General features: G+C 35.6%; 1 protein-coding gene across 2 annotated transcripts; it reads left to right on the top strand.

Moving 5' to 3' along the window:
• The first annotated feature begins 1,616 nt into the window (after positions 1–1,616).
• Positions 1,617–14,167, top strand: LOC127426334 (sodium/potassium/calcium exchanger 1-like). 2 transcript variants are annotated; one of them, XM_051673195.1, is made up of 8 exons: positions 1,617–1,677; positions 3,277–4,481; positions 6,464–6,572; positions 7,168–7,253; positions 7,343–7,618; positions 11,959–12,048; positions 12,252–12,418; positions 12,515–14,167. In XM_051673195.1, the coding sequence occupies exons 2-8, from the start codon at positions 3,519–3,521 to the stop codon at positions 12,732–12,734; spliced, it is 1,911 nt and encodes a 636-aa protein (XP_051529155.1). In that variant the 5' UTR covers positions 1,617–1,677; positions 3,277–3,518; the 3' UTR covers positions 12,735–14,167. The 2 variants fall into 2 exon arrangements, with proteins under 2 accessions (XP_051529155.1, XP_051529083.1); XM_051673123.1 differs by having other exon boundaries at positions 7,165–7,253.
• The last annotated feature ends 353 nt before the right edge of the window (positions 14,168–14,520 follow it).

The following is a 14,520-nucleotide window of genomic DNA, read 5'->3' as shown; positions in this document are numbered from 1 at the left end:
GTCGGTGCAAGATTCATAATCTGGAACACGCAGATATACAGCCCTTATGTCGGTGCAAGATTCATAATCTGGAACACGTAGATATACAGCCCTTATGTCGGTGCAAGATTTATCATCTGGAACACGCAGATGAATGAAACTTGAAGAGAAGGTTTGTTCGCCAGAGCTAAACCTTGTTGCTGTAGTTATCTCCCTGGTATAGGGATTCTGAACTTGGCGTTCCTCATGTAGTGAGACTTGGTACTGAGTCGATCTTCTACTGTCTCTCGGATTGACACTAAGAACGTTGCATGATCTGTTGTCCTCTCTCTCTCTCTGTGGAGCGGAGACTTAGCACATTGGATGGTTTGTGTTCTGTTACATCTCCTATCACTCAGGCCGGAGATTCAGAACATTGATTATTATTCTGTTATTGCTCACAAACTCGAACAGCTGGGAACTCAAAACAAAGGTGTGATCATCCGGAGGATAGTTTTATACCTTCCTGATGATGAGTAGTTGTTTTCAGTTTGCCGCTTCTTGTTTCAGGGTTATGATTGGCTGCTGACATTGGAGGGGGCCAACACAGTGTGGCTCACCCTCCCTTCTCTATGTGGAACATTTGCATATTTTAATGTACATGCTATTTACATAAACAGTTCTGTGAACAAACAAAACATGGAGTGGATGTGTTGCAGTTGGTGTCCATGTTAGGAGTAAAAGTTTGTGTGTAAAGATTTGTCTTTGTGGCTTCTTTGTTTCAGCTTTTTCCACATGGTATGTTAATGCTGCTTTGAGAGGTCTTGAAGAATTTTTATGGTTCTTCACACCTCTGGTCTTAGATCAAACCTTAGGATGGAGGGGTTTGAGAGGTTGATAATTGGCACTCATGGACCAATGAGAAGTCTTTTCCAATGTGTTGGAAGATCCTTCATGCCTTGTGCGGGGTGTCTGGTTGTTGTCTGAGCAGCTTATCTGATGGCTGTGCTTGGCATTTATTTGTGATGTTCCTGCCACGATCCAATCAAAATGGAGCCACTCTTCTTTGCCTTCGCAGTTAGGGAGGGGCTCTGCCATAAACTGGCTCCTAGAATGTCATCTGGTTCAATTGTTCACCACATATGGTTTTAATTGTTTTAATTATCAGGTATAATGTGTTTAAATAAAAGTCTAAGTGATACCTACACCACCAGTAAAAATTGGAAATATCTGTCTGAATTTGTGTCTCACAATCTTAATCTTTTGACCTAGGCTCATGTTTAAAATGAGTTTTGTAGACAAATGAAAATTATGCCTATGTCTGTATTTTTTACCCCCCAATAATTTTTTTATGAATGTACCAAACCAATCAGTGTTGTAATGACGTCATTTTCCCATGAGCAAAGATGACAGCATGCAGGTTACGTACTTCCATACTGTACATCCTTATGTTTGTACTCATGACTGATTTAATATGAAAATAAAGCTAGATAGATTTAAAAATACACAACTATTTAAAATTTAAAAAACAGATGAATTTCATTGCACCCATCTTCGATTTAGTATGACATTGATGTACTCAAGCAGATTATTATTGTAATCCGCTTTAACATCTGTTGAAGATTTATGCAGAGCTCTCAGGAGCTGTCAGGTGTAACCTACTTTTCATTCGGTGCTACACAAACACTTGAAGTATTTACATCTCGGCAGCATTCAATGGTATGTATGATTTTATAAAAACTGTCATAGTGAGTTTGCATTTACAATATGAATTGAGCAGAATTAAACAGAATGCAAGGATTTTAAGATGTACTGAGTGTCTTAATATTTTATAGTGCACCTATCATGCAAACCGTAACTCTTAAGTCCTTTACAAACAGGTGAAACAAAAGAATTAAAGCAATAACAATGTTTAAAAAAAGGATTGAAAATCAAGAAGACTTATCTATAACTAGATTAGATTTTAACTAAAAACTAGACCAGAAATGTACATTTATAGGTGTTGTTTATAACTGTCAGGAACCAGATTTTACATTGGACATCAAGTTTGTTTATCATACATAATTGAAAAAAAATTGTAAACATTTAAATTTATTTTATTTTATTTATTAGGGCAATGAATCTCCGCCCTAAACAAACGGACGACACAATGTAGTCAGATTCATATATTCTTTTACCTTGTGTAGTTTTGTTCATGGCTTTTCAAGGATGGGGGGCATGCTAATTTGTATAACTTCTACCAAGTCACAGACAAAGTTAAAATATGGAAATTTGCATCCGGTTGATTGGACTCATGGCTTTTGACATTAACAACAAAAGATATGGGAAGCGCCTATTTATTTTGCTGTTCTAACATTGCACAATTATATCGTTAGTTGCATTGTATTATTTGTAATTAGCGCTGTTTTTCCCCTACTCTCCGTGGCCCAATCAGAACCAACGTGAAGCACTGACCTTCAAATACGTCCCTGCCGGAAAACAAACAAACAAACAATAGAAACCCTAACAGAAAAGCTAAATGTTTAAATGATTAGAATCGGAACTGAATGGGGCCTGGGTAGCTCAGCAAGTAAAGACGCTGGCTTCCACACTCGGAGTCGCAAGTTCAAATCCAGGGCGTGCTGAGTGACTCCAGTCAGGCTTCCTAAGCAACCAGTTGGCTTGGTTGCTAGGGTGGGTAGAGTCACATTGGGTTAACCTTCTCATGGTCACTATGATGTGGTTCTCACTCTCAGTGGGGCACATGGTGAGTTGTGCGTGGATGCCGCGGAGAATAGCGTGAGCCTCCACATGTGCTATGTCTCTGCAGTAACACGCTCAACAAGCCACGTGCCCCACTGAGAGCGAGAACCACATCATAGTGACCATGAGAAGGTTAACCCAACATGACTCAACCCACCCTATATTCATTTAATCCATGAGTGAAAGTGTCCAATAATGGGGTGATTACTGAGATTAAACGAGTCGTATTCGGCTGGTCATGTAATCGTAACATGACAGTCCCCATGAAGAATTAAACAGCTTTTATAAGGTTACCGATATAACTGAAGTCTTCATCTCATATGAGTGCTCATGATTTTATATGTTTTCTTGGGAGAAATCAGGCTAAGATGGGGTAGCCAGTTCTCCTCTGGACCAATACATATCTCTAATGGAAACCAATAAAAACCATTAAATTCTAATGGAACATGGCCCAAAACACACAACACTCATAATGGTTTTTGTAGTTGAAACCATTTAAGTATCTTTTGTTTGTTAGTTTTCAGCAGAGATAGCTGTGCAATTGTTTTCAACGTCTCTTGTGTTTCTTTTTCTCAGGCAATGATCCGTTTGTGCGACTACTACAAAGATGTACATTCACATCAACAGGTCTATCAGATCACTTGTCTTTCTTCAGGATAATATGACTGCATGTATAATTTCACCTTCATCCACTCAACAAAGTATTGGACTTGGGCTCATAGGTTCAACTGGTTTCTGAATATTCATACTTGCGTTTCTACAGATTTTGATATCAACATTTAAACTGTGTATTGGACTGTATTCCAGTTACTGCAGCAATGAATCAGTCCCAAAGAAAACGGCTGAAGTGCTATCAAATCCTCTGTTTTATCTTGGTAATGCTGGTTTGTTGGATCTACTGGGTTTTAACAGGCAGGGACGAGGAGCTCTGGAAGAGAAAAGTTCAAACAGAGGAGGCTGGCATAATGAAAACAAATCAACATCATCCCCCCATGCAGAAGCTAAAGTCGTCATATGAAGCAAGGACGGACTTGGCCATGAGTTCTGCTATCAAAACACGGGATTATTCACGGTGTATTTATTTAGAGCCATTACCCAAACCTACTGCCAACACTTCCCAACACACAACAGTCCTCACCACAGTCACTCCAAAAATGGACAATAGTCCACCGCCTCCTGGCAAAGCCCCTCACAGGAAAGGATACTATCCCGAAGACCTCTTTACATTGGAACAACGCAGGCACGGTTGGATTCTTCTTCATATTTCTGGCATGATTTATATGTTTTTTGCCTTAGCCATAGTATGTGAGGAATTCTTTGTTCCGGCTCTTGGAATCATTACGGAAAAGCTCCACATCCCTGAAGAACTCGCAGGAGCCAACTTTCTAATCTCAGGGGGTTTTGCTCCAGAGTTCTTCACCTCGCTCATCGGGGTCTTTCTCCCCCACAGTAATGTAGGTTTTGGAACCATCGTGGGGTCGGGATTTTTCAACATTCTTGTTGTTATTGGCATGTGTGCTTTGTTCTCAGAGGAGATACTCAGTCTGAATTGGTGGCCACTACTCAGGGATGTCACCTTCTACACATTTCACCTGCTAATGCTCATCGTGTTTTTCATGGATGACATCATCACCTGGTGGGAAAGTGTACTTCTGCTGCTGGGATGTTTGGCTTTCATGGTCGTCATGAAGTATGATGAACTTCTGAAAGGAACTGTTAAATTGTACCTTCAAAAACATGACAACATTGCTAAAGTTCTCACCACTGATGAGCCTGAAGAGGTAAGAGAGAGCTTTATTTACCCAGCTAACAATTTTTTGGTTCTCAGAATGATTCGTGAACGTTAGTTTTTGGTTCCCAAATGCTTTTTTCTGTAATCAGTCTACAATCCATGTCTAGTTCTGATCCGTTGTTTAACTTATCATTGAAATAAGTTAAACACATCATCACATGTAATATGGAGTAAATTAATATGTAAAACTGAATCCTTCTATTTGATTTGCTGGACCATCTTGTACCACAATACAAGTCATTGTCATCTCTGAATACTTTTATGCAAAATAATCAAATGTATGATAATAACAAATAGTGAAAATTGTGAATGAAAAATAAAACCTAAAAATAACCATTAGAGAACATTCTGTATAAGTTCAGTTTTCATTACTGGAAAAATTAGGTTGTCTTAATTAAATGACTTGAAATGTCACATTTTGGGCTCACAACTCAAATATCTGTTCTTTTAACTAATTTATCTTAAAAATTTATAGACTACAAAATTGTACAATGAGTACAAATTTGAGGCTATGGGAAATACCCATAATCCCTTTTGATTGAATTATTTCATTATGTTTCCTTGGTCACAGAAAACTTATGAGGGCATTTAAATAGTTGTTATTAAGAATTTATAGAGGTTTTAGCTCTTTTGTAGTATTTTGTCAAGTTGTTTTGTTGCAAATAGTTGTTTCATGTGATGACACCATTAGGGTGATCTGTGTCCCCTTGACCCTGTGACCCTGTTCTCTCTATGTCAGTTCACATTGTGCATGTGCAACTGAAAAAACCAGTATATATGCATTTCAGTGGAGAAATACGTTTATTTAACATTAAACTGGTTATAGTCTTTTTTTTTTCTTTTTTTTTTGCCTAATGCTCTATGTCCTTGTGGAGGCGTAGTGACTCGCCTCAATCCGGGTGGCGGAGGATGAATCTCAGTTGCCTCCACATCTGAGATCGACAATCTGTGCATCTTATCACGTGGCTTGTTGAGCGTGTTACCGTGGAGACATAGCACGTGTGGAGGCTTCACGCTATTCTCCGCGGCATCCACACACAACTCACCACGCGCACCACAGAGAGCGAACCACATTATGGCGACCACGTGGAGGTTACCCCATGTGACTCTACCCTCCCTAGCAACCGGGCCAATTTGGTTGCTTAGGAGACCTGGCTGGATTCACTCAGCATGCCCTTGGATTCGAATTCGTGACTCCAGTGGTGGTAGTCAGCGTCTTTACTCACTGAGCTACCCAGACCCCCAGTTATTATAGTCTTAATAATTTCAGCTGTGTTACTGTATGATCTAAATTAGTTCATTCAGTTAATTCAACTAAAATTATTAAGTAGAAACAACAATATCTAAATAGCAAATCTGAGTTAAGTCTACTTGCATCTAGTTTCCTTAAGTAGTTAATTTGAAATGAACATCAAGTTCAGTGAACTTAATTACACAAGTTTTGGAGATGCTATTACTTCGATTGAGAGAACGGGTCTACTCAATCAATTGAGTAAAGTCAACTTATTAGGAGATTCAGTGTAAGGTTGTCAGACAGAAACCTCCCTGCAACGTTCTAGAAATGTTAGTTTATGGTTTTAAAAAATAAAACCTAAAGAGAACATTATCAGAATGTTAGGGATTGGTTTCCCCCAAAAAGATCCAAATGGAAACCATACGCCAGTGTTATAGGGAACGTTCTGTGTTGGCTAGTTAGCTTCTAAATGGGCTTTAAAGGAACAGTACACCCAAAAATGAAGATTCTTTGGTTATTTACTCACCCCCATATTGTTTTAAACTGTATGAATTTTGGAATTCAAAATTTCCTCTCATGTAATGAAAGTGAAAGTGAATGAGGACTTTAATCACTGAAGAGCCCACATATGCAACATGTACTCTATGTGGAATACAATTTTTTTTTTCTTTTTTTTTTTTAAATAAAGCTAAGTAAAAACAATAGACATGCATTTCTTTATTTCTCTGGTTGTCCAGATAAGGCCTGATGTATTTAGAGGAGGCGGTTCAGATTCTCTGCGTAGCTGCACGTCACGAAACACCATCTATCAGCTTATAATTCACGCCACCAACCCCTTCAGAGAAGGTACTTTAACACATAAACACTCATTCAAACAAGTGTGCACTACCATTAAAGGAAATGCAGAAATGAACCCATATGTCCATATTACACAGGAGATTCTTGGTACATCATGACCGACATTATCAGTGGCGGATTTAAGTATGGGCGACATGGGCAGCCGCCGGGGGTGGCACGGACACCCCCTTCAGCACCCCACCTATCACCCCCACCCCCGGGGGTTCGCCCAGGGCGCCATACAAGCTAGAACTGCCACTGGACATTATCAACTCTTTTGTGAGAAAATATAATACAACACACAACAGTATATTTTATACAATATAATACAGCATACACAATGCACTATAATGCAACTATTCAAAGCATTGGTTCTTCATGTGTTTGTATGCATTTATCTGTGTCACAGTTATTTGTAAGGTCAGGGCTGGAGTCATTTTGTCAGCTTAGTTTCAATAAATAGTCTTTTTAGACCTAGAGGGGTTAACACTGAATGATTTTGAAGCCTAATTTAAAGTTTCAGTGTTGGAACTCAGTGTTTTGCCTTTGCAGTATAATGAGCGGTTGTCTGTTCATTATCTACTATGTGATTGCTCATCAGCAGGTTTGGACAAGAGGAAAGCAGCAGTTAAAACTGTGCAGGTGTCAAACCCAGCAGAACCCTCCAAAAGCACCGATGAAGAGCAACAGGTACAGTACCTGATTCATGTTTCACAATGTTTGACATTGTTTGAAAAAGAACAGTGAATGATAACTCATGCTTCTTTCATGATGAGAAGACCTCAGATTCTGAGACGTCTGGGAGCTTTGAAAGCGATGATGAAGATGATGATGATGATGGTGATGATGATGATGACAGCAGCAGCAGTCAGGAAGATGACAGTGATGCCACTGATGATGAGGATGAAGACAGTGAGAACAGTAATGAGGAAGATGATATTAATCAGCCGCTGGCTCTTAAATGGCCAGAACGGGAACTAATTCATGTTCCATACATTCTGTTGTTGCCCATCACCATCTCGCTGTACTTTACTCTCCCTGACGTCCGCAAACAGGTCAGTTTGACAGAAGCAACATTTCCACCTGCTTTACTAACATACTGTGGGTTCCACATCTGAGACTATTGGTGAAAATGCATCTGTTTTGTATTTTTTTTTTTTAAAGTAACACATCTTTTGGAAATACAAATTATAATTAGATGTAATATTAGAACAATATCTAATATCAGTGTGTAATATCTAATTAGAACAAAATTAACTGCTGGCAAAAGAAATCTTGACGGTCATGTTGTCCGGCATGATTTGAAAGATTTCCAAAGAGCATCTTGGAAAGAGTTAACATGATCACTGTCACAAATAAGCCTATTTACAGTAATTATTTTATTGTTCATCATACAGTAACTTGACAAACAAATAAATGAACAATTATTGACATTTTAATGTGCATTTGTGTTAATACAACTTGTTTCTTTTCCATTAATGTTTCTTTAGATTTTTATTGTAATTTGAATCTTCTGCCTTGAAATATTTTAGCCTGTTTTTAAGATTAACGCATTTCACTTTCATAGCAAAATTCCATCAAATTGAATTGTGTAATATTATATTTAATTTAAGATTACTCAGTTAAATTTGATGGAATTTTGTTATGAAATTTAAATGTGTAAATAGTAAAATTATTGTGTGTGTGTTATTTGCCTAGTTGATGAATTATGGAGGGCCAAATTACTCTAAATTAAAGGAATATTCCGGGTTCAATACAAGTTAAGCTCAGTCGACAGCATTTGTGGTATAATGTTGATTACCACAAAAATTAACTTCTACTCGTCCCTCCTTTTCTTTAAAAAAAAGCAAAAATCTGGGTTACAGTGAGGCACTTACAATGGAAGTAAATGGGGTACATTTTTAACGTTAAAATACTCATTTTTTCAAGAGTATAGCCACAAGATATAAAGGATATGTGTGTAAACATAATTTTTGTGTTATAAAATCACTTAATAACCTTTTCTGTGTACAGTTAAAGCCAATTTTACAACTTTGTCATAATGATGTAATGTCAAAAAACTAAAATTACTGTAAAAATTACAATTTAAACAACTTTACAGCTCGAATAAACACAAGTTTTAACAGAATAATTAATGTAAGTGCTTTTATAAAATTAGAAGCTTCACATTTCTGCCTTTTAAACCCTCCAAAAATTGGCCCCCATTCACTTCCATTGTAAGTGACTCATTGTAACCTCCATTTGTAATTTGTTTTTTTTTTTTGTTTTTTTTTTTACCTGGAACATTCCTTTAAATCATTAAATAAATATTAAAATATTAAAACAAATCATTAATATATAGTGAATTAATTAAATGCATCATTAAATAAATAATCAAATAATTAAATAAATAATTTAATACATTGAGTGAATTAAATGCTAAATTGAATAATAAAATAACTATATAAAAATGTCATTCAAATTGTATATATATATATATAATTTATTAAATTATTTGATTATTTAATGATTTATTTAATGATGCATATATATATATATATATATATATATATATATATATATATATATATATATATAAATAAATCATTAAATAAATAAATGTCCCCTGTATTTCATTTTAGCACTCTTTTGTGTCCTTTTTCTTTTTAGGGTTAATTTTACATTTACGCATGAGGAGGGCAAGATTAAATCATTAAATCATTATTTAAATATTTAAATAAATCATTAAATGCATAATGAAATCTGCACTAGTTTGCATCCATTTTCATTTTAGCATTAAATTTGGGCTGATTTTTAATTTAAGCATGAGCTTTGTTTCCTCTTCCATAATAACACTGTAAAAAATTGCTGTAAATTTACGGCCAAATTCCTACAGCAATCTACTGTGATTCTTAAATACAGTAGTTTGCTGTTAAAAATGTTGCATTCTGGGAGATCAAGAGCAGGCTCACTGTGAAGTGACTAGTTTTACGGTAAATAGCTGTTCTGTGCAAGGCATTAGGGGAAAATGAACATTTAAAATCATGATATCATCTTAGTGAAAGCTATAGTGACATTTTGAACCCCCCCCCCCAACTTGTCTGTCTAATGAGAAGTCAAATAAAAAAATCAACCTTAGAAGCAATGTACATATTAAATGTACAAATACACTGTTCAAGCCAGGATTGAACAGTGTATTTTTTTATGAAAAAAATAAATAAAAAAATAAAAAAATCTGTACACAGTAAAATAACAGTATAGCACTGCATTGTGGGTTATCATGGTGCAAAACCCATAAGCCTTTGCACTTGAATAAGCATGTATGCTTTGGCAAATGCATTGGAGCTACAAAAATTGTAAAAAAAAAAAAAAAAAAAAAAACACGTACAAAATTATTTATTCACACTTAATAGAAGTATTAGTTTAATTAGTGTTGTTGTTTTGTTATCAGTAGTTGTGTTTTGATTGAAGTCACCATTATGGTGATTAGTGATCTCTTGAGCTGGCACCTTGGACCTTCTTTATTATTATATTATGTTCTTCCAGCCAGTCAATTTACGTTAAAGTAAAAGACAAGTTGTTGCGCTGTGTTACTTGGAAGACAAAATCTAAGGTCAGACTGAATGTCTGATCCTACCTTGCGAATGGCACTATAAGTGGCAATAGTGATGCATTACACGTGAAAACATAAAAGCAAAAACAATAAAGAATATTTCAGCAAAGTGATATCAGCAAACTGAATGTTTGATGTTTTTGATGAATTTACAGCATAACTCGAATTATCAAGACACAGATATCAACTCTCGGCATACAAAACGCAACAGTGGTGACAATTAACAAAAATACTTTTATGTAAATAAGTAAGAGCTAAACATTAAAATCCAAGTAACCTAGACTACAACAAAAACAACATCAAAATAAACCAGTAAATAGTAAACAATTGAAGACATTTTTTCATGCCGCAGTGCATGCTGGGAACATAGCTGTTAATTTCAACAACAGTAGATAGTATGTAATTTGACATCTATATGCTGCTAAAGTACAGTTGTATACTGTAGCTGTTAAAACAGTATCTAACTGTTAATTTCAGCAACAGCAAGACACCGTTAATTTGACAGTAACATGCTGGCAACCCTGCTGCCAGTTCTTTACTGTTTTTTTACGAGAAAAATCTTTAAGAGTGAACCTTTTCTCACAGAATCAGCACCTAAGCCAATGTTACAGTCATTTACAGCATTTATTTTGTCCAACATTTTCTGCATTGTTAAAATTCACTAACCAGAAAGTCCAAAGAAATCTATTTTGAAAAGGTGACGCCCATTGTAGTTGACTGACGTGCAGATAACCGCAATCCTAAAAAAGGAAAATGAAAAGACGGGAAGTTTGCTAAAAATAAAAAAAATAAACCCAAAAATAATTCTAAAATAAAATGGACGCAAACTAGTGCTAAAATGAAATATAAGGGACATTTATTGATTTATTTAGTGATTTAATGCTTGATTTAATTGTTTTATAGATTTTAACGATTTCATGATATATTTAATCATTTATTTAAATATTTAAATATTTATTTAATGATTTATTTCTGAGTAATTTGGCCCTCCATACATTAGTTAACATGAACTAACATTGAACAATAGTTTTACAATCGGAAAAATATTTTAGCCTCATTTTAAGATTTACACATTTTAATTTCATAGCAAAATTCCATCAAATTCAATTGTGTAATTTTTTACAAAATTAAGTTATTAAAATGTACAAAAATTCTGTTTTTTATTTATTTATTTATTTTTATTTTTATTTTAGTTCATGTAAGATTACTGAATTCAATTTAATGGAATTTTGTTATGTAATTAAAATGCGTAAGTTATTTTTTTGAGTGTGCAGCTCATGTTCATTTCAACATATAATAATACATTTTTAAAAATGAAAACTTGCATATGTTAACATTAATTAATCCATTATGAACTAACAGTTTACAATGTGTATTCAAAAGTTTACATTAACCAAGATTAATAAATAAAGTTCACTGTTCGTTCATGAATGCATTAGCTAATGTTAACACATACAACATTATTGTAACGTATTACTTACATGTCTAATTTTTGTGAATGGCTGTATTTAAGAAACCAATTTAAAAAGTATAATACAAATGTTGCCCCATAGTCCCGCCCCTCAACTCACGCCATTGGTTGAGTCAGTGTTGTTGTGTTGGGCTGGAAGGGCCACTCAAAACAAACAGAGGAATATTTATAGCGCCACAGAGACAAAGTGTTTATAGTTTCCAAAGAAATCACCCTATGTATGCATACCAAGCCGTGATAGGAGAAAGTTACACACATCAGTTTTCAAGCATTTTAACATTGTGAATTTTAATGGCTTTTCAAAGCCTCAGGTGTATGCTTTTATTTTCCAGGCCTCAAAAAAATATTTCGTGGGAACATTTTGTGGTTCCATCCTATGGATCGGGGTGTTCTCATATTTCATGGTGTGGTTGGCTCATCGGGTATGTATCCTCAATAACTTCCTTATAAACCCAAGTCTACCTGCCGTATAAACGTACATAATTAAATTGCTTTTGCTTGCACACATATATACATGAGACCATAATTATTAAATGAAAATTATAAAACAAATACCACAGTCTAATTAAGACTTCTTTAAATGCGGTGAAACCTCATAATTATCTTTTTTTTTTTTTTTTTTTAGGTGAGTGAAACAGTTGATGTATCTGAGGAGGCGATGGGTCTGACCATCCTGTCAGCAGGCATCTCTCTACCTAACGCCATCACCAGTGTTATAGTGGCACGGAGGGGTTTGGGTGGCACGGCCGTTTCCAGATCTGTGGGCACCAATGTGTTTGACCTTACTGTCGGGTGAGACTGACATGTTTGCTCATGTTCATAATTGTGCACAAATGAACCCTTAATACTATTTGTTTAATGTCCTTGGCACTGTCTCTGTGTCTCCAGGCTGTCAGTGCCATGTCTGCTGTATTCAATGTTCACTGGTGGTCGTGCCGTGTCAGTCAGCAGTACTGGCCTGTTCTGTGTCATTGCAGTGCTCTTCCTCATACTGCTGTCTGGTGTCACCTCCATTGCTGCTTTCAAGTGGAAAATTAACAAAATGTTTGGTCTTATTATGCTCATGATGTACCTCCTCTTCCTATTTATCAGTGTGCTTCTAGTGTAAATTAGTTTAATATGAGCTCATTAAAGGGAAAGTTCACCCATTATTTACTCACCCTCATGCCACCCCAGATGTGTATGGCTTTCTGTCTTCAGTAGGACACAAATGAAGATTTTTAGAAGAATATTTCAGCTCTGTAGGTTCATACAATGCAAGTGAATGGTGACCTGAACTTTGAAGCTCCAAAAGCACATAAAAGACAGCATAAAAGTAATCCATAAGACTCCAGTGGTTTAATCCATGTCTTCTGAAGCGATATGATAGGTGTGGGTGAGAAACAGATCAATATTTAAGTACTTTTTACTCTAAATCACCACCTTTGACCAGCCCCAACCAGTAGGTGGCGATATGCACGAAGAGTGTGAATCGCCAAAAAACAAAAGAAGAAGAATGTGAAATTTGACATTTATAGTCAAAAAAGGACTGGGATGGCACGAGGGTGAGTAAACAATGAGAGAGTTTTCATTTTTGGATGAACTATCCCTTTAATTTATATTTTTCAATCTACGCCTGAAAAGCAAAGCCGAGAAACTGTAAGGCAGAATAAATCAGATTTTTTTGGGGGGGTGGGGGGGGCGTTAGACTGAAATCTATGCAGTTTCTGTGGTCTGATTAACAAAAAAAGCACACAAAAACCAATTTTTAACAACCTGTGTTTCAAGTGTTTCCAAGATAACCTTAATCTTCAATAACACTGAAGTTTTCTGCAGAAATATTCCATCTACATGTGTTTTGACATCTTTATTTTCCCTTTTTTTTTTTACTTTGTATGTTTTTATTCTTTGCTGTGTTTTATTAAATAAGTTCAAAGATTATTTGCTGCCTAATTCCTGTGAAACTAAATCCTCTGGATTACAAACGTCACAAATCAACATGTTACAAAAATATTAAAATAACAAGTGCCGCCTTAAAATTGTTACTGACCCATTTAAAACCTTATTTTCATTTTTACATTTTTTTCCCCAAAAATATTTTAATATGTTTTTTTAATCTTATGATTTGCATTTTTTTCCTGCGACTGCAATACATTTGACATAAAATTGCCGCCATAGGTGGAGCTTAGAAAAGGGTCAATTGAAGTAATTAATAACTGTTTTTTTTTTAATGATTTTTTTTTTTTAGCTTTGATAGACTCAAATCAGCACTTACAATTGAATAAATAGTTCACCTTATAGCATCACATACTGTATGGAACAATAACTCACCAATATCTATGTTTTCTTCACCAAGCACAACTCTACAGAGAAAGAGAATATCTCTGTATAAACTTCTGTCAAAGATGAAAATAAGACAGAGACATTATGTACATTATGCAAATGCTTGTAGGCTATTTTCTTATATGAAAGTCTGTGCATGTGATGCGTCAGTTGTGTGTTGTATATGAATTCACCTCTTTCTGTGAGCTCCAGTTGAGTATGATAACAGCTGTAGCAGCTGGCACACAGGACTGTAAACATCATCATTTTGAAAAATGTCAAACAAAGAGAATTCTGAGTGATGAAATGGTTTACATGGTTTTCAATTTATCTTGGACATTCACAGAAATGTAGTGAGCATGTGAGGGGTGTATAGGAAAGTAGTTAGAAAAGCAGATGTGTCTGTTCTTAGGGCCAGCTTAAGCAGCTTAATTTTGAATGTGGAATCATATTCGGACAAATTCGTGAAACAGTTGCACCACTTTTGCATGCGTTTTTTCAGAGAACAAACTGTCATCATATTAACTAACCACTCACAGCCCAGTTTAACCAGGAGCTAAATGGGCGGGTTTAGTATTGTGCGTATTTAAGTC

This window comes from Myxocyprinus asiaticus, chromosome 1 (genome assembly GCF_019703515.2).
Source record: "Myxocyprinus asiaticus isolate MX2 ecotype Aquarium Trade chromosome 1, UBuf_Myxa_2, whole genome shotgun sequence".
Taxonomy (NCBI): Eukaryota; Metazoa; Chordata; class Actinopteri; order Cypriniformes; family Catostomidae; genus Myxocyprinus; species Myxocyprinus asiaticus.
Note: the sequence above shows the minus strand (reverse complement) of the source record. Positions and strands in the feature narration are given on the sequence as shown.

Excerpts from the sequence above, each read along its gene's own strand:
- LOC127426334 (XM_051673123.1), top strand. The coding sequence starts at position 3,519 with ATGAATCAGTCCCAAAGAAAACGGCTGAAGTGCTATCAAATCCTCTGT. Across the intron at positions 7,254-7,342 it reads GCACCGATGAAGAGCAACAG|ACCTCAGATTCTGAGACGTC; the intron begins GTACAGTACCTG and ends CATGATGAGAAG. Across the intron at positions 12,049-12,251 it reads TGGTGTGGTTGGCTCATCGG|GTGAGTGAAACAGTTGATGT; the intron begins GTATGTATCCTC and ends TTTTTTTTTTAG.